The following is a 22,629-nucleotide window of genomic DNA, read 5'->3' as shown; positions in this document are numbered from 1 at the left end:
ATTATATATATTTATATTTGTATTAAATTACTAACCTAATAACAATTAAATCACCTAAAAATTTAAAAATTATCCAACTAAATAACCCCAACCCTAAATATAAAATTTTATTAATACAATAAAATATTTATTATATTTATAGTGTTTTTAATATATTTTTAATGTGTTAGAAAATTTTCATTTTAGTATTTTTAGAGCATTTAGTGAATTCTATTCTTTTTAAAAATATTTTGAAATAAAATTAATCTAACATAAACACATTTTTCAGGCTGAACTAGACTCAAACTTAAAAGTTGATCTAAATACATTACATTAACTCAACTCAAATCTAACTCAACCTAACCAAATTTATGAGTACAAGATTTACATTTTTAATGATGTTGATACCTCGTATGATTTTAGTCAATCATGTACAAGCGAGGAGAACAGTAATTAAAGAAGGATAAGTAAAAAACCACTACAGTAAATAAAATAAAATAAAATAAAAGTCGTTGTAGGGATAATTTATATGTGCGTATACACTATATAATGAGGGTTGATTAAGAACTTATAAATTATCAAGAGTTTTTTATATATAAAAATAAATATTATTTTAAGTGTAATATTTTTATATTTTTATGAATTTAGGAACAAATATTCATTATTTTAATTTCAAATAAAATATAATTAATAAATTAATAAATAACTTGTGACTATCAAAGATCAAAGATGGATAAATAAAAGAACCATGTGTGATGGCCTAATGGTCAAAAATATTTATTATCACAGATGTGATTATAATTAGTTATTTGGATTTTACCATATTATGGTAAGTAAAAAAAATAGATGAGTGGGAGAGTGGCATCAAGCAGTAATTTAATGAAATAAAATAAGACAAAATGAGAGCAAGCCATAATTGACTTTCTCTGTTCTTTTTTTAATTCAAAGTTGGAGACTGGCAGAGAACAGCTATTTGATCAAATAAATATTATTTTCTAAACACTAATTATTTTCCTCTTTTACATTTCCCACATGAAATATAATTAAATTGTTATACTCTGACTCATTATTAATATAGTTAAATTTATTATATTAAATTTGTTAATATCACATTTTATCATTAAAAAAGTCAATTATTAAAATAGTCATTTTATTTCTCTCAGGTTATATTTTAATCATTTATATTTGAAATGTTATGTTTTAGTCACTTACGTTATATGTTGTAACATTTTAGTCACTAAATCATTAATTACCGTTAATGGTGTATCAGTAAGTTAACGTGCCACATTAAATCATCATTTCAAACAAAAATTTTAGGTTAAATTATATAATTGGTCCCTATATTTTTTCGGTTTGAGTAATCTAATTTCTTTCTTTTACATTAAAAGAGATGGAGAATGGAGGAAACTAGAGAGAGAAGCAGAAGAGAATGAAAACTAAAGGAAAAAAAAAGAAAAGTTAAAAGAACATAAAATAATAATAATAATAAATTGCTCAAAACAAAAAAAATATGAGTACCAATTGTATAATTTAACCTAAAATTTTTGTTTGAAATGATGATTTAACGTGCCATGTCAGCTTACCATTACACCATTAACGGCTCAGTAGCTAAAATATTACAACACGTTAATGTAAGTAACTAAAATGTAACCTGGGAAAAACAAAAGTGATTATTTTGATAGTTTACCCTAAACAAATCTCATTTGATAGTCATGTAATCAATGAAACAATATTGAAATGTTAACAATTAAATTTACATTTTTAGGTTTGAAAAGTGGAGAAATTAAATTATTGAAAATAAAAATAAGAGACTAAATTTTAAATATATAAATTTTGGACTCCACAAATAGGATCGATGATTGACCAAGATTCTATAGTGGTATAGTAAAATATTAAAAATATATATTTAAAAAGAGACACATATCAATTTTTAAGGTTGCTTATCGAATACAAAAAATAGATACCAGTGTACCAAATACTCGCCCTATCATAATACTTGTATATATATAAATGAAATTCAATAATAAAGTAAAGACAAAAATAAAATAAAATAAAAAGTTTAAAACCAATTAAGTATCATAATATAAATATACAATGTAAAAAGGGCTTAATCATAAACTTTTAAAACAAAAAGATTTTAAAAATAATTATTCCAAAATGAAAATATTTGATGTTAAAGGTTTGACTTTTATTTATTATATTTTATATTTAATATATATTAAATATTTAATGTTAAAGGTTATCAAAAATTATTTTAATCAAGTTTTTAATAATTAAATTTATTGAGATGTGATGAGTGTTTTCTTGTGTGTCCATTCAGATGGATTAATTTTATATATTTATATGATATAGGCAGGTCTTCATGTATGATGATACGTACTCTATCTTAAGGTTAATATGTGTATACTTGAAGTGAATCTGTATGTTATGCATGTGTGATCTCATACAAAATGCGGATCAAGATCCAACAGTCTAACAAGTCAATGGGTTAATAATAGTTAGTATCGTAATAGAATGAGAATAACATTAAAAGGAAAGTTGAAACACAATGAATTAAGGGATTTAATTATTAAGGTAGATGCTTGAATTTTGTCTCATTATTTTAAACAGATTTTTTAATGGAAAAAAACAATTAAGGTGAATAAAATTTTGGGTTAAGATATTTTTGTTTATGAGAGAGAAAATAAATTAAAGAAGGATCAGTCAAAAAGACCGCAAATTTTTTATTTTAAAATTAGACAGCCAAGAAATATTTCTCAAATTGAATGTATTATTTTTACTTAATTTATTTTAATTCAAATTTGGAGACTGGATTAAATAAATATTATTTTCTAAAACAACAGTACACTAATTGTTTTTCTCATTCACATCTCCTACATGAAATAAGTTTAAATAAAATCTAAGTTGCTATACTCTTTTTCATATTTAGAATTTAATTTTTTAAGATTTTTTTACTTTTTGAATTAAAAATTCAAATCTTAATTATTAAAATAGCTATAATTATTATGTTAAATTCATTAAAGAGACATTTTAACATAAAAAATATATTCATTTAATACTCATGTAATTAAAAAATAACATTATAATAGAATTTTTTTAAATATTAAAAATACTTATATTTTTTAAAAGGTAAACTCATAAATTTATTAATTTATTCAATGAATGGAACCGTACCATTTAAAGAGAAAAAAAAATAGCAAAACTTGTTGTGAATGGTGAAAGATAAGCTCCATCAATATAACAAAGGCTTTAGCCTCAGCATCAATAAAATATTATGACTCGCTGACAATTGGCTTTGTCACAACTCAAGCATGACATATCTGGAGTGATTACAAGTACTTAATACGATAAGAAAATTAGCCTGGATGGTCCAAAGTGGAGAGCAAAAAATAGACAAAAGAATCGAGCATTTACCAAACTAAAGAGGACGAAAACAAAATCATCCCTAAAATCACTTGTAAAATTAAGATTACATGCATAAGTAAGACTAAAAAAATATGCTACAAGAATAGATAAAAACTTCTAAAAATAAAGACTTATTAAACAATGAAAGAACAAACAAAAAAAAATAAAACTTAAGACAACACGGGTCCAAATCGACACATGAAATCATTTATTATTTTGAAATATTTTCAAAACGGAGAAGTTGATGACAAGTTATCCACTTTCCAAGAAAAAACTACTGGTGGCCAGTAGAGTATTAGCGAATGACATGCACCATCATCTGTTCATTACAACTTGTAAAAACAATAAAGATAGCTACAAAATAGATCTGCAAACTGAAAAGAAAGAAGGTGAGTATAGTGAATGAGAAGAAAAAAGAAAAAAAATGGTCGATGGGAGTGGAAAAAGGCGGGCAATAGCCAACCTGAAAGCTGACACCGTCACTGAACAAAATGAAATTAAACTTAATTTTTAAATGTAGAAAGTAAAGAGATTAAATTATTTATAAAATTTAAATTTCAAATATATATATAAAAATTTAACTAATCAACCAGAGGCGATTCTAAGGGGGCTGGCATGGGTCCGGCCCCCTAAAATGAAAAATTGTCATTTAGGTCTTTTAATTTTAAAAAAATTAAATTAATAAAAGTAAAATTGTATTTTGACTCCTTAAAATTATAAAAATTTAATTTAATATTTTAAAATTATAAAAGTATAGACTATAAAAATTAAAATTTTATTCTGTCCCTAAAATATTGTTCTGTCTTCACTCTTGTAATCAACCATAAAACATTATTACCATTCAACCATATTTTTTTTTATAACATTATCAACAATTTGGCGTTTTTATAGTCCATTATCATTCAAACATTCAAACTTTTCTATTTTTATAGCATTATAAAATTTACAACAATGTCATCAAACTTTTTGGTTTAGTCAACGGCGGCTAGTTTCCTCTCTCTCTCTCTCTCTCTCACTCTCTCTCAGCATCAGCCTTTTTTTCACATCTTCAAAGCCTCTATATAAGCATAAGCAATCCTTCACTTTTAACACAACTTCACTGACTTTCCCTCATTTCACTCTTAAACTCTAAACCCCAACTCTCCAGATTTCATATTGCAAACGATGGCGTCATTGGATTCAAAAGAATCACCTGCCAATAACCCAGGCCTTCATTTTCCCCCTGACGAAGCCACCAAAGGCTACATCATGCAGCAAACCGTAAGTTCCTGTTTTGGGTGTTTACAATATGTACATCGCTATGCCTTTCAAGGGAATTAATGTACTGTTTTTCTTTTTGCAGATGTTTCGTATTAAGGATCCAAAACGTACTCTTGAATTTTATAGTCGTGTTTTGGGCATGACGTAAGTTATATGTCTCTCCTTCTTCTTTTTTACTCTTCTTTTTCTTAATTTAAGCCAAAAATTTAAGACGTTTTGCATCATAAAATTAAACAAATATCTTTTAAAGTCAAAATGAAAAGTATTCTGAGTTAAATTATCTATTTTTTCCTTATTTATCTCTTCTAAGCTTATTTATAAACACTTTTATTATAGAATTTATTTTCAAAATTGATTATTTCTAAAATAAAACGCTTGTATTTGATTTGATTGTTAATGGAATCCATGAATACATCCTTTTTCAGGTTGCTTAACAAAGTGGATGTTCCATATATGAAAATGACATTGTATATGATGGGATATGAGGTAAAACTGATTTAATTATATTGTAAGAAATTGTCTTCTTATTGGTCTCATTTCATTGTGCTATCATCTTTACTTATTGGTTTTGGGTGCCACCATTTGGGTAAATTTAATTATGTTTGATTCTAAATGCATGTGTTTCCTTGGATGTAGGATGTTTCATCAGCACCAAATGACCCAGTTGAGAAAACTATTTGGACATTTGGAAGACCAGCTACTATGGAACTAACACAGTAAGAATACATTATTTTTAGAAAATGAAAAATTAAGCCACCTTTTGATTTGGCAAAGTTATCATTTTTCTGTACATGATTGTTAAAATCGAATCGGTTCAATCGATTCTATTGATAAAATATCGATTGACCGAGTAAAAGAGTTATTGAAAGATCATTTTAAATAGAATTTAAGTTGGTTTAAATATTTAATTTTTTGGTTTTTTTTATTATCTTGTAATGGTTGAACTAGTTAAATCAGGAACCCATTTTTACAACATTAATTTAATAGTTTAATGTTTGCTACAGCTTTTGGGGTACCGAAAACGATCCTGAATTCAAAGGATACCACGATGGGAATTCAGAACCTATTGGCTTTGGTATGCATAGTTTTTGCCTCTTTTGCAATGTTATTCTTCCAAGTGTTTACGTTTATAAATTAGAAGTTGAGACATTTTGATGGCATATACCATTCTTTTGTTTTGCCTTATTGAACTCCAAAAGTGATTGCAATAGGAGAAAATATTTATAATATATGTATTAATAGCCGTCCTTAAAATATATGAGAAAACTTTAGGAAAAAAAAAAAACAAGTATAATCATGCCACATACATGGTTGTATCTGATATTCACCTTCGAATTACTGTATTCCTTTCCAGGGCACATTGGCATCACTGTGGATGACATGTACAAGGCATGCGAGAGATTTGAAAGTCTTGGAGTAGAATTTGTCAAAAAACCAAGCGATGGTAAATCATCTCATCTATATTAGCAACCAAAGTTATGTCTGAGATATTTCCTTTTGGATTTTTGTTTTTTAAAATGCATCAATTCATGCCTTATTTGTCAATATGATTTGTAGGTTTTGCATTCATCAAGGATCCTGATGGTTATTGGATCGAAATCTTTGATTTGAAAGGAATTAGACAAATAGTTAACAGTTTAGCTTAAGTTAATGCTTCACCAAGTTCAGGTAACTTTTTATTGCTTATCATCTTTGTACATCATTGTAAATTGATCTGACACATTTCGATATTGATGCAGGAAATAATGATATGGCAGGAAATTGATCTGATAAACTCAAGTGAAATCTTAATTGAAGCACATTTCATTCTAGTTATGTTTATGTTTTCTTTATGTTTGATGTGTATAACAAGTAAGGTGAAAATAAAGAGTTTTGTAAGAGAAAATTCAACCTTGAAATTTACTAAATTCTATTTAAATTACATATAAATTTGTATGCCAATGTATCATGTACGTGCTTTACAAAGTCATGAATGAAGTAGAAAAATAAGTGATGAAAATGCAAAAACTTCCGATAGTTGAATCATTGAATGGGGCAAAGCAAAAGTATTTTCTTTGAAATTATACTCTTGAATAGAAATACAAGACCTTACACCTTCTTATTGGATGTCGGCAATTTTTGGTGTAAAATAAGATAAAAATGACACTTCATGTATCAAAACGAGAAAAAAAAATGTTCAAATACCAAAGTGAGAAAATAATATAATTCAAGAATTATATTATGACTTAAACCTTAATTAGTAAGGTGGAGAAACTTGAGCGCTTTTTATGAATTTGTTAACAATATTAGTACTATCATCGAATCTTAGTGCTATCATCTATCAATGGTCAATACTATTAATACTTTAAAAGTTACCATTAAAAACGTCATCAATTTAGACCTACTAATAACATTATAAAAAGTAAATAATTATATTAAATTAAATTAAAGTAAAGGATTAAATTTCAAATTTTAAATAGTTAAGTGGACTAAAACTGGAATTAGATCATAAAACGAAAACATATGAAAACTTCACCATAGAAATTGGTCTACTCTTTGCCCTCGCCTACACCCCATGAGGAAGGATTGTATAAAACTATTATCCCTATCTCTTTCTAATAAGAGAATGACTCCTGATTTTCAGCCTTTGGCAAAGTGGAATTATAAAAAACAACTCTTCAAAATCTATTTTTGTTAGATAATCACTCATCAAATTGAAAACTCAGGTTAGATTATGATTTCAGTCTCGAATTTGATGTTTAATTTGATATTTTAATTAGTTTGTATATCCATGCAATATACAAATTGATAGTTTATATTATTTAAAAATTAAATTAATTAAAAATTTTAATGTATAATATTATTATTGTTATTTTTATGAATAATATAGAACTATCCTTAATTCCTTCCCAAGTCATTAATAGGAGGATAATACGTTTCAACGTATTCAAACTTATATCCTCTTACATTATTAATGTCGATACCAATTAAGTTAAGACTCAATCCGAGAAATGTGTTTGTTATTTTATACAGCATGATTACAACAATTAATATAGAGAGATTAAAATTCATATAGTAGAGTATGATGTGACTACTATGAATAATCAATTTGTTTAATGCATTTATAGAGAGTGGGAGAAGCAGTAATTTAATGAAATAAAATAAAAATCCCTAAAATATCACCATTGAAACATTCAAAGAACAAAAACAACGAAACAAGTTTTTTTTTTTTTAAAAAAAAAACAAAAGTCGGACATTTTATTGAAGTAAGACAACGATATTTTAAAAAAATAAAAATAACTAAATAAAATATAATTTCTAAAGCTTAAACTTTCCTATTCTAAAATTCAGAATACTAACAAGAAAAGCTCCCAAACAAGTAAGTTTGTAAAATATATAAAATATGACAAAATGAGAGCAAGCCATAATTGACTGAATTCTTTTTATTATAGTTCAAAGTTGGAGGCTGACAGAAAACAACAATTTCATTAAATAAATTGTATTTTATAAACATTAATAAACTAATTGTTTCCCACGTTACATTAATAAATTTAATCTTCTCCTTTATTAATTTAAAATTTTAATACCTGTTTAATAAAACTATATTCAAATATTCAAACACAAGCGTTATAAAATTTACGAAAATGTGATCAAATCTTTTGTTTTAGTCCTCTCTCTCTCTCCCACCATCAGCTTAATCACACTTTTTTTTCACATCTTCAAAGCCTCTATATAAGCATAAGCTGTCCTTCACTTTTAACACAACTTCACTAACTTTCCCTCATTTCACTCTTAAACTCTAAACCCCAACTCTCCAGATTCCATATTGCAAACAATGGCGTCATTGGATTCAAAAGAATCACCTGCCAATAACCCAGGCCTTCAGTTTCCCCCTGACGAAGCCACCAAGGGCTACATCATGCAGCAAACCGTAAGTTCCTGTTTTGGGTGTTTACAATATGTACATTGCTATGCCTTTCAAGGGAATTTATGTAATGTTTTTCTTTTTGCAGATGTTTCGTATTAAGGATCCAAAACGAACTCTTGAATTTTATAGTCGTGTTTTGGGCATGACGTAAGTTATATTTTTTTTCTCTTAATTTAAGCCTTTTTGCATCATGAAGTTAAATAAATATCTTTTGAAGTCAAAAGTTACCTTATCTATTTTTTTCTTTTCGTATTTATCTCTTCTAAGCTTGTTTATAAACACTTTTATTATAAAATCTATTTTCAAAATTGATTATTTCTAAAATCAAACACTTGTATTTGATTTGATTGTTAATGGAATATATGAACACATCCTTTTTCAGGCTGCTTAACAAAGTGGATGTTCCATATATGAAAATGACATTGTATATGATGGGATATGAGGTAAAACTGATATAATTATATTGCAAGAAATTGTCTTCTTATTGGTCTCATTTCATTGTGCTACCATCTTTCACTTATTGATTTTGGGTGCCACCATTTGGGTAAATTTAATTATGTTTGATTCTAAATGCATATGTTTCCTTGGATGTAGGATGTTTCATCAGCACCAAGCGACCCAGTTGAGAAAACTATTTGGACATTTGGAAGACCAGCTACTATGGAACTAACACAGTACGATTACATTGTTTTTTCAAAATGAAAAATTAACCCACCTTTTGGTTCGATAAAGTTATCATTCTTCTATCTTATGGCTTCCTTAATACATGGTTATCAAAATCGAATCAAATCGGTCGATTATACCGATAACATATTGATCGAATCGAGTAAAAAAATTATTAAAATTATTAAAAGATTGTTTTAAATTGAATTTAATCTGGTTTAAATGTCTAACTTTTTGCTTTACGGTTTTGATGCTATTTTGTAATTGATCTTTCTCTTTTTCTACCAATTTTTTTTTTTGGTTTTTTAGTTTTTTTATCTTGTAATCGTTGAACTAATTAAATCAATAACCAATGATTTAACTGATTTAATTATATTTTCGATTTTTACAATATTGAATTAATAGTTTAATGTTTCCTACAGCTTTTGGGGTACCGAAAACGATCCCGAGTTCAAAGGATATCACGATGGGAATTCGGAACCTATTGGATTTGGTATGCATAGTTTTTGCCTCTTTTATGATGTTATTCTTCCAAGTGTTTACGTTTATAAATTAGAAGTTGAGACATTTTAATGGCATATACCATTCTTTTGTTTTGCCTTATTGAACTCCAATAGTGATTGTGATAGGGGAAAATAATCATATGTATTAATAGCTGTATCTGATATTCATCTTCAAATATATTCCTTTTTAGGGCACATTGGCATTACCGTGGATGACATGTACAAGGCATGCGAGAGATTTGAAAGTCTTGGAGTGGAATTTGTCAAAAAACCAAGTGATGGTAAGTTATCTCACCTATATTAGCGACTAATGTTATGTTTGAAATATTTACTTTCGGATTTTTGTTTTAAAAAATGCATCAATTCATGTCTTATTTGTCAATCCGATTTGTAGGTTTTGCATTCATCAAGGATCCTGATGGTTATTGGATCGAAATCTTTGATTTGAACGGAATTAGACAAATAGTTAATACTTTAGCTTGAGTTAGTACTTCACCAAGTTCAGGTAGCTTTTTATTGCTTATCATCTTTGTACATCATTGCAAATCAATCTAATACATATCAATGTCAATGTCGATGCAGGAAACAATGATATGGCATATGTCGCAGATTCCAGAGTCTACTTCCGTACACTAAATCATGTTTTTTAAAACTTATCGAGGGACAAATTCAAGTGAAATCTTAATTGAAGCACATTTCATTTCAGTTGTGTCTATGTTTTCTCCATGTGTAATATGTATAATAAACAAAGTGAAAATAAAGTATTTTGTAAGAGAAAATTGAATATTAAAATTTATTAAATTATATATAAATTACATAAAATTTGTATGCCAATATATCATGTATTTGCTTTACGAAGTCAAGAATGAAGTAAAAAGTAAAACTTCATATGGTTGAATCATTGGGGCAAATATTTTTAAAATTAAAATATTTATAAAAGTAATATAAAAATGCATAATATTATAAGTCAATGTATGTGGGCTAAACTTAACTTCGTTAATTTTCTCGAATTGTATCTTATTTTGACTTATTGACTATTTTTTCTTGTCGTCCATCTTCTACTTCACTAGTAAATTTTTATTTTAAATATTTATTCATTCGTATTAAATATTCAGAATAAATAAATTTAAAACTTAAATGCATAAAAGTCTTCATGAAGCAAATTTATAACTAGTAATTTTTTCATAAAATAGAAATTAATTATGTATGTTTTGGTGTCACGAGAATGTAATATGTCAATTTTATAACACAAGATTCAAAATAATCAAACTAGCATTAATAATTTCTAAATAATAATACTAAATTGCTAACCAATATTCAAGAAATTCAAGATTATATAAATACAAATCAATCCTAATTTCTTAAAGGATTTGTATTAATCAACCTCTAAATTTTTACTCAATCAAGGTGTTAGTAATCTCATATAAATTAATATCCCGAAATTATTCAATAAATAAAAAAAATCTTACACAAAAATCTTAATCTATCATAAAAAAGTCACAATTCTAGTTTTTTAGATTCAATAAAACTTGAAAAGAAAAGAATAATAGTTACCGAATGAGAGAGACCAGCGTGAAAGTATTGAAAGATTAATCTTACACAAATATGGGTCTAAAATTATACTTAAGCTCTTTATATTTTTAAATGGTTAACCCAATTACATTTCAGGCTCATCCATATTGTTTTTAAAAAAATTAAAATATATATTTATATTACTTTAAATTTAATATGTAATAATTTTACATTTTTTATTAAAATTATATATATAATTATCTTAGCTTTAAATTTTATGTGTTATAAATTACATAATACATGAAAATAACAGAATATAAAATATTTACAAACTTAAAAAATGGGTCAAGCATAGTTGGGCTCGGGCGTTAAATACTCAAGATGAAGTACAGCTCATATTTTAAACAAATTTAATTTTTTTCCTCAAACCCTCCCAAATTTTTGGTGGCCCTTCAAGATTGAACAAATAACTCAACTCATGAACAAATCTAATTGCTTAAGTCATAACATAGCCCTTGAATTATATTCATTTTTCGCTTTGGTATTTAATCCTTTTTCACTTTGATAGCTAAATCATAATTTTAATCTTAATTTACCATAAAACAAAAAAATTCTCATTAAGAACATGTGAAGTTACACATTCTCAATAAGACAAAACTGATACTTCAAATATCAAAATGAGAAAAAAAAATTTAGACACCAAAATGAAAAAATGGTATGGTTCAAGAGTCAAATTATGACTTAAACCTTAATTAGCAAGGCGGCGAAACTTGAGCACTTTTTTATGAGTCTGGTAACAATATTAATACTATCATAAATTAACAGTTGATACTATTAACACTTCAAAAGTAACAATTAAAAGTGTTATCAATTTGAACCTACTAATAACATTATAATAATAGATAATTAAATTATATCAAATTGACTTCAATTACAATATGTAGCACCTCATGCCTGACTATAGTCAGGTCCAAATATAACACACTACATTTGTTGCCAAAATAACTAAGATTGGCTTATCTTGTAAAATTTTAACTCAAGCATCAAATATTATCATATTATATAAACTCTTCATTTCTAAAGCATTCAAATATTTATCATCTGAAGTATAATCGAAACTGGTTCCGATCGGCTGCTCTACTAACTGAATGTTGGATTCCTGTGAAGGGACATTCAAATGTATCAAAGAAAATCATGGAATTCTATTAGATACCTTGTCCCAACCATAGTCATTCCAGAAGTGACAAGTTTTTAGCTAGATGGAAAGGACCAATTTCATAAAACAATGCTGCATTTGGGATGTCCAGTCAGCCAAATCATTACATGCTCCCTTTTGCTGTTCCCAGATTTGAAGAAGTAAAAACATACTGCAAATTTAAATCAGTTCACCAAAAGAATTTAAGAACCTTTTTAGCATACATTGATATGTTCATCAATTTCCTTGGAAAAAAGTACTACTTTGGAAGCAACATAGAAGAACCATGACATATTATACTCAATGTTCACTGCATATATATATGTAAGCTGAATTCTGAAACGAGATCATTTTTCAAAATGAACTTTTGAAGGAAAGTTGAGGACATTTCTTTTTGTGGGAGTGTTCATGATCTTTTGGGAGATTGCAGCAAATCCTGTTTGGTTTATACACAGTTTGATGGAGCTCCACCCCACCCTAGTTGGGGACAGAGTTGCATAAACAGTAACTCAATAATTAAGAAACCCTGCACATCACCTTCTTCACTCTCATTTTCTTACATCTCAAAGCCCCCTTATCAACAAAAGTACCTCCGTTTTTAAAGCAAATTCTTTCATTTTCAGTCATTTCAGTCACAACTCTCAAAACTAAAGTTTGGATCTTTGTAGGATCAAACCCAGTTTGGGTTCTACTCAATGGCATCCATAGCCTCGAAAGAATTAGCTGCCAATAACCCTGGCCTTCATACTTCCCCTTACGAAACCAACAAAGGCTACTTGGTGCTGCAAACTGTAAGTTTCTCTCTCTTTTTTTGGTTATGTTTTTTAAGGAATTTGTGTAATGCCTTTTGTTTTCATTTTCTGTTGGGTTGCAGATGTTTCAAATTAAGGATCCAAAAATCAGTCTTGATTTTTACCCTCGTATATTGGGCATGTCATAAGTTGTAGTACTTCATTTTTCTCTTTTTTATGGGTTTTTTTCCCTAATTTAGCAAAGTCTAGTGGTAGTCGGCTCGTTTTTATCTAATTTGACTTCTTTGTTGGCTGTTTAGAGGTTGTGTCTAAATATCTGAAGTGTTTATACAAATGCAAGTACTACTTTCAACCTTTTTTGATTTGATGGTTAATGGATTCTATGAAAGCTCGTTTTCAGGTTGCTTAAGAGAGTGGATGTTCCTGAATTGAAGTTCACCTTGTATTTTATGAGCTATGAGGTCAAATACTTGATTAGTCTCATTTCTTAGTGGCTCATTGTGCTAGCTAGTCGCATCTTTCAGTTGTTGGTTTAGGTGTCCCCATTTTGGTAATAACAATGATGTTTGGTTCAAAATGCATGTTTTCCTTGGATGTAGGATGTTTCATTAGATTCAAGTGATCCAGTTGATAGAACAGTTAATCATCATTCCTCTGCCTTGCAGTGTGTTTAACACTTGAATGTTTCCTATACAGTAATTGGGATACTGAAAGTGACCAGGAGTTCAAAGGATACCAAACCGGGAATTCAGAACCTTAGGCTCTGGTATGAATAGCTTTTGCCTCTTGTAATATGTGGATTTTGTATTGAAGGGGTTTTTGGGATTTCTTAGGTACTAAAAATGTCCTTTTGCCTTTTTCAGGACATATTGGCATCACCCTGGATGATACAATCAAGGCATGTGAGAGATTCCAACGCCTTGGAGTAGAGTTCAGCAAAAAACAATTATGTAAATCACATGGAGATTATTTAAGACTAGAGCATGCAAATATTTTCTAAAAGTGCTTTTGTTCATGCCTAGTTTATCAATCTCATTGTACGGTATGCATTCATCAAGGATCCCAATGGTTACCGGACCGAAATCTGTGATATGACTACTATTGGATAAGTAGTTAGGTAATTAGTCTAACTGCTTCACAAGCCTCAGGTAGCTTTTTTAGTATTTATTTGCAAATCTATCTCAGCTTTGTGAAGCACTTAGGAAATTGTCTGTAGATCATTGCAAATCTATCTGATCCATACCGTTGATGCAGGAAACAACAATGGCATATGTTGCAGATTTCATTTGCCATTTCGGTTTCAGTGTGGCGGTATGTATTCCTATACATCATTTCTTCTGTTTCCGGAACTCATTGAGGGAAGAACTCAGCCCCACCTCCATGAAATCTTAATTGAACCACATTTCATTCCAGTGTGTCTACGTTTTCTGTATGTCTGATATGTATCATCTATGTGATGGTAGAAACTTTCAACCATTGAATCATGGATATAATACTTTTTTGATTTCTACAATTTAATCATGTTCGAAATTTGGTGTAATTTGATTTCTCTACTTTTATAATGTTGTAAATGGGTTCAATTATGTTTATGAATAATTAAATGAGAAGAGGCAAGTTTGATCAGTCAATGCAAACTTTCTTTGTTAATGTTATGTATGCCACAGTGGAGTGGACTGTGAAGAACAATGACACAAGCTGTAACAGTGCATTTAATCCACAATGATGAAGGAACTGTGTGAATAACTTGTGGGGTTCACTATTTAGGAGCAATCCTCTCAGCTGTTTCAGAGGAGGCTATTTCCCCATGCATCCATTTCTGCAACATCTGTAATGAAGCCTTTGGTTGATCCATTGGAACCATGTGACCAGCATCATGGACCTGCAATGGCCATCATCATTTTCATGGGGAGCAATTAAGAAACATTAGAAAAGCACATGGAGAAAGGGTTGTTTCAGAGTTGCAGACCTTGAGGAAAGTGAGAGGACCATGGGTTTTAAGTTTCCCGGCTTCTACACCATCAACAACAAACGGAACAATAGGGGATGAACCGAAACCTTTCTGCCCGGACCATGTCATTGCATGAACCCACTTTGAATTCCCTAACCCGAGTCCGAAAAAACCATGAGTTTAGAAAGAGTACGATTTGCATCAACTAAACATTTCTAAAGGGAAGAGTGTCTCACCAAGCCAGTTACATATAAGGTCATACTCTCCAGCATATATGAGGACCTTTATGCCATCTTCAAGGAGAGAAGGGATACCAACTTCGAAGTTTCTCATCCAGTCCATAAGCATAGCTTCGTAGACCACGCTGCTGCATGAGACAAAATCGATGTCTCCGACCCCGAGTGCTTCTCTAACTGATTTCAGGTTCAGGAATGTCTCGACGTCCGAGAAATCGTAACACATGTCTCCTTCACACTGCTTTCTAATGTCATAGTACTGAAAACATCGAAGTAAGTGAGAATTGTAAAATCTTGAACAGCTTATGCAATATATAATAACAAAGGATAAAAGTTTGTGCTATCTTACATTTACAGTACCAGCTATCCTCAATATCTGATTGAAGACATTGTTGCAGATTTCGTATGAATCCACACAAGCATCTCCACCATCGGAGCCTGGAATGGTAGTTGAGAACATGAATATCGATTCGCAAAAGGAAAAGGTATGGATATCAATATTAAAGCTAAGAGAAAGTACCACAGCTTTTGATTGCCTGCACACATGATGGAACCAACTTCTTGATATTGACATAATCAGATTGTGAAATCAGACTTGAGTTCAAAGCAAAATCTGGGTATGCTTGATACTGAATTTCGGGGTTCGTTAGGCCATTACCGATGGCGAAACCCTGTTTCAACCATTTAAAGTTAACTGTAATGAGAAGTCCATATTCAAATTGCATAGATGAAGTTTCAAGTGATGTGTACCTTAAGGTTGATATGAATTCCCTGCTTTGCTTTGTTTCCTTGGTGAACTCGAACGGCAAAAGCCGGAATATAATGCCCGGCATACGATTCTCCGGTTATGTAAAAGTCATTCTTAACATACTGAGGATGCTGCTTGAAAAAGGCCTGCAAAAAGTCGTACAAATCGTTGCTGACACCGTTTTCATCATGACGAATGTCGGTATCATCTGAAGTGTAACTGAAACCGGTTCCAATCGGCTGATCTACAAACAGAATGTTCGATGCCTGCCAAGGGACGACAAATATGTGGATCCATAAGAAGGGAAAGGATAAATATCATAAAGAGTATCAAAGAAACTCATGGAATTCTATCAGATACCTTGTCCCAGCCATAGTCATTCCATAAAAGTGACAAGTTTTTAGCTAGATGGAAAGGACCATTTTCATAAAACAATGCCAATTCACTGCTGCATCCTGGACCTCCGGTCAGCCAAATCACCACAGGGTCCTTCTCGCTGTTCCGAGATTCGAAGAAAAAGTAAAACATCCTGCAAGTTTTTGAAGAACAAGATCAATAATCCGAAACCAGTTTTATGCAAAGAACTAAGACCTGTTTACCATACACTGATATGTCCATCATTTTCAAAACTTGTATATGCCAAGGTACCACTTTGGAAGCAACATATAAGAACCATGACATACATATTCAATGTTCATTGCATATATAAGTTGAATTGTGAAATGAGATCATTGCAGGGCATGTTTGTGCCACAATTTACTATCAACTGAAAGATATAAATGCTTACTAAAGCATACATATATATAACACTAAGAGCTGTTGGCTTACCTTGCAGATTTAGAATGTGGAAGCTTATAGTATCCAGCATGATGAGCAAAATTTTGAATAGAAGGACCAGGAGCATCAATAACTGGGAATTTGAATTGCTTTTCAACAATCTTTGAAGGCTCATTTGTAAGGTCTTCATTGACTCCTTCATTAGCAGCATGTCTTGGGAACAAATTAAGCCCTCGTATGAGCTTTTCTGCTTGTATTTTTGCAGTGGGAGATGAGTGAAGTTGGGTTTTCCATGGTGAAACAGCCTTGGCCAACAATGGTGAAACCAGCAAAAAAAGTGAAAGCAAAATGAGTTTTTCAAAGAAAGTTGAGGCCATTTTTTTTCTCTTTTTTTGTGGGGTCTGAATCCTTTTTGGAGATAGCTGCAAAATCTTGTTTAGTTTATATAGAGTTTGATGGAACCACCTCCACTAGGGGACAAAGTCCATTGATTTTGCATGCTTAAGTCTTGAATAATCTCCATGTGATTTACATTATTGGTTTTTTTTTTTTTTTTTGTTTACTTTAGAAGTCTATATAGCATTAAATGTTGTGAGGAAATTGAAGAATATCTCAAATCTTTGGATCTATTTTTAGTCTTGAAGAATTTATCATATATTTAATATAAGGCTATGATTATGAATAGTATGAAATTAATATTTTACATAAACAGTGACTTAATAATTTGTATTGATATTTTCTCATTAACAAGCAAAGGTAACTATAATAACTCCTATACATAACCACCTTACACCCTCCACTAACCCCACTTTTTCTCCATTGACTACAATAATAGGATTCAAAGATTTCTACTTTAATCCTTACAATCATGAATTTTATTTTTTTAAATAGCAAATAAACTATATTAATGAAATGAAAAACTGGTCCATCAAGAATTTGGGTTCTATTTGCTACATATCATATGATTTAATTAGTTTACCTCACAAAATTAGCATTTTAGCAACTATTACAAAATGATCCTTTTATTCTTTTTCTAAGGTATAAGAATTTTTATAGTCATTTTAAAAGTAGAAGGACCAAAATACAATATTTTCACCCAAAATAACAATAGGGTGTGTAAATAAGTTTATGTTCTTTGCCTTGTAATTGTCAAGTATTGTCCACAAGATTCATTTTTTCATGAATCTAACTAACTATAAAGCTTTCCCCTTTTTTTCTTTTCATGAACCTAACCTAACTAAAAAGTTTTACCTTTCTTTAATTTACTTTTTTTTCTTTTTGGCATTCAATAATGAAACTTGGGCTTTGAAGACAAGGCTAGAACAACAATGTTGCTTACAAGACATCAAAAACATAATAAATAAGAAGAGCTACCCAAAACATGACAACATTTGACTCCACTCAATGTTTGAATCCAACAATGAAAGGAAAGGAACATGGGTGATCTTTCCTAAAGGCATTTACTGGGTCCCAGCTTATATCTGCCCTACCTCACCTTGTCAATAATAACCCATACTTTACTTTTGACAAAATGGGTTTAGCTTCACTAATTTTGGGTTTGCATGAGAAAAGAAGAAAGAAGTGATTAAATTATTAAACAAAAAAAAATCTCTCCCATCAATTCAAAATCAAAATCTTAAGCATCAAACTTGACCTGTCTTGATAAGAGAAGTTATATCATTAACATTCACACTAAGCTTTTGTACTCAAGAATGCCATGATAGAACATTAGCACAGTCTTGAATCCTATGGTTAATTGTATTTTTGTCTCCGAAAACTAATAATTCAATCTAAGTTTTATTAGCAAAATTTTAACTAAACCTAACGTCTAACATATACATTTGTTTCTAGTACAAATACTTGTTAAATTAAATAGTAAAGAGCTAAATATCCCTTAAATAAAGTCTCAAGTTTGAGTCCAATGGATAAAAAAGACCACAGTAAAAGAGTTTGTTCTCTATTTAAGGGTCAGGTTCAACTCCGCTCGAGTTTGAATTTAACTGAAGCTCATTGTGACTACTGGATACTAAGAAACCTCAAACCAACTTTACATGTATGTGTATTACAGGCAATATGTCTAGAAAGATAATCAACTTTGCTGTTTTGGTCAATAAGAGGCCAAAAAAGGTGATGCAGGTAATGACTGTAATATATGGAAGGACACCTAAATCAGGAAAGAATTGGAAAGGTACTTTGCGGAAGATTTATATGAAAATGTTTCACAGCAAAAACAATGAAGGAACCTGATATTAATTTCTGCTGAGAAATGTTCTGTTTTTTCTCTTTCCCAACATGCAACTTGCAACAACCCTTTAGAACCATGTGTCCTTTCCAATTTTGACAAATGAGATTACTGGCGAAATCCGAATCTTGGCTATCATCAAAACGGTAATAAGTACTCAACAAACCGGACCACCTGTACTTATAAGCTTACTTCACTCAGCTGTTTCACCAGACATTTTCAAGCCATTTTTGAATCATTAATTTCTTGTTTCTTTGCACACCATGTCCTGCACGCCTCATGTAAGAAAGACCAAAGCCTCATGATACTAAAAGTTCTTCAAGAATTGCAAAATGAAGAGTCTTTGCCAGCCCACGTTTAACAAGTGCAGAAAAAAGCTTTCAACACAATTACATATATTTTTTTCTGAGGGAACAAACCATAAAATGCTTTCTGTAACTCGATTTTTCAAGATAAATACAACATATTACTACAAGGGTTTACCCGAAATGGTTTATTATTGATCAATGTATATGGTATGTATGCATGTATAAGGAGTTTCAACACATAAATGCTCCTTGTATAATACAGACCTTGCACATAGGAATAAGTACTAAATAACAAGCGTTACACAATGATAGCTTCAATGTGCTGATCAATAGATATCCTGTTTGTAATACGCTACAAAGGTTACTTTATCAAAGTGTTAAATTTCAGTCCGAACCCAGAGGCAGCTCATTAATCAGTCTGATCACCATTTCAAGGCAAAGGCAGAAGGCTTGAATTAAAAGTTATGACCTAACTTTTGCAAGACGAGCCCTTATTTCTTCTAGTTCTTCCTCGTCATCAACTCCTTCGGCTATAGCTTCTTCCTGTAAAGCATTAAAGAAAAGGGGGGAAACAAATCAAACTCTTTAGGTTTAATGAGAAAAGATTAGCTAGAGCTATGTTACAAAGCACCTGTGCCACACGTACCTCCTGCGCTGCAGCTTGAGCTGGCTGCTTCATCTTCTCCTTCCGGACTGCCTCCGGAAGCTGTGCAGCTGTCTCACCAGCAATTGCTGTCAAGACCTTGTCAACTTCTTCTTCCGTCTCCTCCTCTATATCCTCGGAATCCAGCGCATTGTCAAGAGCATCATTGACAGACTCCTCGATAACACCTGCCTACATATTAATAAAAAGTAACTATCTGTTGTCTTGTTCCATATAGCCAGCATATTAAATCACCGTATAAAAGAGAAGGTTTAAGCTATTAGAGAATCCCCTAACTTTTATGTTATAATAAGCAACGGAAACCCCATGTAACCAACAAGGCCAGAATGGAGAACAAAAGCTCAGACTAACACAAGTTGTAGTCAAGGGCAATATAATATAAAAGGTTGGATACCATTCGCATTAAAAATATACGGAAAAAGGTAATCATTTATCGATATTTTCCTTGGTACTTAAAAGTAGTAAAGAAACCTTGGTCATCTCTTTGCTGAACTCTTGCATTGTGACAGCCACTTCTGGAGCCTTCATAAGGTTATTGACAAGCTTCATAACCTCAGCACTCTTGGACAAATGCCCAACTGTACGGGCAATTGCTGCAACATTTTCGAAAATACAAAAAAAATAATGAGAATCAATCTAAGAAACAAGTAGTTCATCCAAAAATTAGAACACTACTGTCAAGATTCAAGAATATAAAAAGCAAAACAAGTGACACATGATGATAATACCATTCTTCACCATGATTAAAAGTGCATATAAGCAGAACAGAAAGGTAAGCTCAAATATGTAAAACATCATACCTACACTTTCCCCAAGGTGCATTGATATTGAATTCAATTGTGCCTTATTTTCATATAGACGATTGACTGTTCTTCTGGATCTCACAATTTCCATGGCGAGTGACTGAAATAAACAAAAGAAATGAAAACTATAAGACAAAAATGATTGTTGAACTTTTGAATCAATACTAAGAACTAAATCCGAGAACCAACTTTGCTACTAATGAGCATAATTGTTTACAGTTTGCAAACATTCAAGGATGAAAACAATTATAGTTGAGTACGGATAATACTTCTGATAAATTTAGGTCAAAATATGCTCCTAGTCCATGTACTTTGACACAGTTCGATAATTAGTCCCTGCACTTAAAAGAGTTAGAAATTAATTCTTTCACTTTTTCGATTTAAAAATACTAGTCTAATCATTAATATTATCAGCATATTCCGTCAAAATTTGCCTACTTGAAATGTTTAGGTTGTCCTCATATAAGGGCAGGTAAATTTTGATGGAAATTATGATTTATGCATACATGTATACACAGACATACACAATTAATGCAGTAAAAGAATACTAGCAAAGAACTTCAATCTTGAATTTTAGCAACCAAATTTAATTCGAAAACAGGATTACAATTTATCAAAAGAAAATTAGAAAAAAGAAAAACTAAATGAAGTACCTTAGCAGAAACCATGTCATTTCTCTTGGCAGCATCTTTAATAGCTTTTTGTACATTTTTCTCTTCTCTTTGAATATCTGAACTATAATAAAAGAATTTACCTAATATTAACCCTAACCGTCAATCCAAAATCGTGAAATCCACGATCCATAAAAAAAGAAGAAACTTGCCTCTGATTTGGCGCTCGATGTTTCGGCATTCCTGGCGAAGGCGACGCTGCCAATCTCTTAATAGCTGTTGTGGATTCGGTTTTGGCTTTATCATATTCATCACCTTCTCCATTTTCTCCCCTTCCAATCAGATCGTGATATCAAACTTCTCAGAAAAAAAAATCTGGGACTTTGGGAATTTTTTAGGGGGAAAATTTATCCAAAAGAATTATCTTTTTCGTTCTTTTCAGATCGGAAAGATTATTATTTCATGACCGGAAAAGATCGTTAACCGGTCAATTTCTTTTGTTTTGTAATTCCTAGATTCCTTTTTTCCTTATATTGGTCAAATTCTAGTTTTGGTTCTTTTACTGGACTTAAATTTCAATTTAGTCCCTATTCTTTAATTTCACATAATTAAATCCTATTTTTATAATTAGTTAAAAGTGATACATGACTTTTCTTGAAAGCACTCCTTTCTATATGATAAACAGATAATTTCCATGTTGACATGATGAAATAAAATTGGAAATTCTTTTATAAAAAGTTGTTAGTATTTTAATCGAAATAATTAATAATATTAGTAATTTTATTTAGTTTTATATCATATTTATATCAATCTCAAGTTAAGATCATTACGAATTATTTTTTTTTTTTGGACTAAAATCAATCTGGACTCTAATTGACTCTGATGAACTTTAAAGTTCAGAATTATTTTACCAATAAAATGAAAATTAAACTGATTATGAACAATCGTAAGGAACTCTTTAGAAAACGTTAGTATTCAAAGTGAGAAAAGGAAACATAAAACTAGAACAAAATAACTAGAAGAAATTAATGCAAATTGATCTCACACTTCATTTCATCAATTATTACATCTTTTAAAGTCAATCAACTACCAAATACAAACCAAATGCTAACTATT

At 30.3% G+C, this 22,629-nt stretch overlaps 4 protein-coding genes and 1 pseudogene across 7 annotated transcripts; 3 read left to right on the top strand and 2 right to left on the bottom strand.

The window, feature by feature from the left end:
- The first annotated feature begins 4,451 nt into the window (after positions 1–4,451).
- On the top strand, positions 4,452–6,651 carry LOC108480817 (lactoylglutathione lyase-like). The gene is made up of 8 exons (XM_017783927.2): positions 4,452–4,644; positions 4,727–4,788; positions 5,070–5,130; positions 5,281–5,360; positions 5,649–5,719; positions 5,999–6,088; positions 6,202–6,312; positions 6,384–6,651. The coding sequence occupies exons 1-7, from the start codon at positions 4,549–4,551 to the stop codon at positions 6,288–6,290; spliced, it is 549 nt and encodes a 182-aa protein (XP_017639416.1). The 5' UTR covers positions 4,452–4,548; the 3' UTR covers positions 6,291–6,312; positions 6,384–6,651.
- Positions 6,652–8,294: 1,643 nt separating this feature from the next.
- On the top strand, positions 8,295–10,496 carry LOC108482110 (lactoylglutathione lyase-like). Of its 2 annotated transcripts, none has more exons than XM_017785217.2 (8): positions 8,295–8,554; positions 8,637–8,698; positions 8,934–8,994; positions 9,146–9,225; positions 9,637–9,707; positions 9,909–9,998; positions 10,112–10,222; positions 10,300–10,496. In XM_017785217.2, exons 1-7 carry the CDS (start codon positions 8,459–8,461, stop codon positions 10,198–10,200), a joined length of 549 nt encoding a protein of 182 aa, XP_017640706.1. In that variant the 5' UTR covers positions 8,295–8,458; the 3' UTR covers positions 10,201–10,222; positions 10,300–10,496. The 2 variants fall into 2 exon arrangements, with proteins under 2 accessions (XP_017640706.1, XP_017640707.1); XM_017785218.2 differs by having other exon boundaries at positions 8,350–8,554; positions 10,112–10,200.
- A 2,623-nt stretch (positions 10,497–13,119) lies between these two features.
- LOC108480838 (lactoylglutathione lyase-like) lies at positions 13,120–14,804 on the top strand (annotated as a pseudogene).
- Positions 14,792–17,513, bottom strand: LOC108480837 (serine carboxypeptidase-like). Its single transcript, XM_017783959.2, has 8 exons — positions 16,937–17,513; positions 16,469–16,637; positions 16,111–16,374; positions 15,881–16,031; positions 15,710–15,798; positions 15,361–15,619; positions 15,143–15,276; positions 14,792–15,055 (listed from the first exon to the last, which is right to left on the bottom strand). Exons 1-8 carry the CDS (start codon positions 17,260–17,262, stop codon positions 14,933–14,935), a joined length of 1,515 nt encoding a protein of 504 aa, XP_017639448.1. The 5' UTR covers positions 17,263–17,513; the 3' UTR covers positions 14,792–14,932.
- A 2,092-nt stretch (positions 17,514–19,605) lies between these two features.
- On the bottom strand, positions 19,606–22,025 carry LOC108480890 (vacuolar protein sorting-associated protein 24 homolog 1). 3 transcript variants are annotated; one of them, XM_053026525.1, is made up of 6 exons: positions 21,726–22,025; positions 21,556–21,637; positions 20,900–21,002; positions 20,571–20,692; positions 20,082–20,270; positions 19,606–19,978 (listed from the first exon to the last, which is right to left on the bottom strand). In XM_053026525.1, the coding sequence occupies exons 1-6, from the start codon at positions 21,752–21,754 to the stop codon at positions 19,898–19,900; spliced, it is 606 nt and encodes a 201-aa protein (XP_052882485.1). In that variant the 5' UTR covers positions 21,755–22,025; the 3' UTR covers positions 19,606–19,897. The 3 variants fall into 3 exon arrangements, with proteins under 3 accessions (XP_052882485.1, XP_017639507.1, XP_052882487.1); XM_017784018.2 differs by having other exon boundaries at positions 21,556–21,632; XM_053026527.1 differs by lacking the exons at positions 21,556–21,637; positions 21,726–22,025 and adding an exon at positions 21,092–21,109.
- Positions 22,026–22,629: the final 604 nt, after the last annotated feature.

This window comes from Gossypium arboreum, chromosome 1, assembly GCF_025698485.1.
Source record: "Gossypium arboreum isolate Shixiya-1 chromosome 1, ASM2569848v2, whole genome shotgun sequence".
Classification (NCBI taxonomy): domain Eukaryota; kingdom Viridiplantae; phylum Streptophyta; class Magnoliopsida; order Malvales; family Malvaceae; genus Gossypium; species Gossypium arboreum.
Note: the sequence above shows the minus strand (reverse complement) of the source record. Positions and strands in the feature narration are given on the sequence as shown.

Excerpts from the sequence above, each read along its gene's own strand:
- LOC108480817 (XM_017783927.2), top strand. The coding sequence starts at position 4,549 with ATGGCGTCATTGGATTCAAAAGAATCACCTGCCAATAACCCAGGCCTT. Across the intron at positions 4,645-4,726 it reads GCTACATCATGCAGCAAACC|ATGTTTCGTATTAAGGATCC; the intron begins GTAAGTTCCTGT and ends TTCTTTTTGCAG. Across the intron at positions 4,789-5,069 it reads AGTCGTGTTTTGGGCATGAC|GTTGCTTAACAAAGTGGATG; the intron begins GTAAGTTATATG and ends ATCCTTTTTCAG.
- LOC108482110 (XM_017785217.2), top strand. The coding sequence starts at position 8,459 with ATGGCGTCATTGGATTCAAAAGAATCACCTGCCAATAACCCAGGCCTT. Across the intron at positions 9,708-9,908 it reads TTCGGAACCTATTGGATTTG|GGCACATTGGCATTACCGTG; the intron begins GTATGCATAGTT and ends ATTCCTTTTTAG. Across the intron at positions 9,999-10,111 it reads TGTCAAAAAACCAAGTGATG|GTTTTGCATTCATCAAGGAT; the intron begins GTAAGTTATCTC and ends TCCGATTTGTAG.
- LOC108480837 (XM_017783959.2), bottom strand. The coding sequence starts at position 17,262 with ATGGCCTCAACTTTCTTTGAAAAACTCATTTTGCTTTCACTTTTTTTG. Across the intron at positions 16,375-16,468 it reads ATGACTATGGCTGGGACAAG|GCATCGAACATTCTGTTTGT; the intron begins GTATCTGATAGA and ends GTCCCTTGGCAG. Across the intron at positions 15,799-15,880 it reads GCAGGCAATCAAAAGCTGTG|GCTCCGATGGTGGAGATGCT; the intron begins GTACTTTCTCTT and ends CTACCATTCCAG.
- LOC108480890 (XM_017784018.2), bottom strand. The coding sequence starts at position 21,837 with ATGGAGAAGGTGATGAATATGATAAAGCCAAAACCGAATCCACAACAG. Across the intron at positions 20,271-20,570 it reads TCAGCAAAGAGATGACCAAG|GCAGGTGTTATCGAGGAGTC; the intron begins GTTTCTTTACTA and ends ATTAATATGTAG. Across the intron at positions 19,979-20,081 it reads CTCAAGCTGCAGCGCAGGAG|GAAGAAGCTATAGCCGAAGG; the intron begins GTACGTGTGGCA and ends AATGCTTTACAG.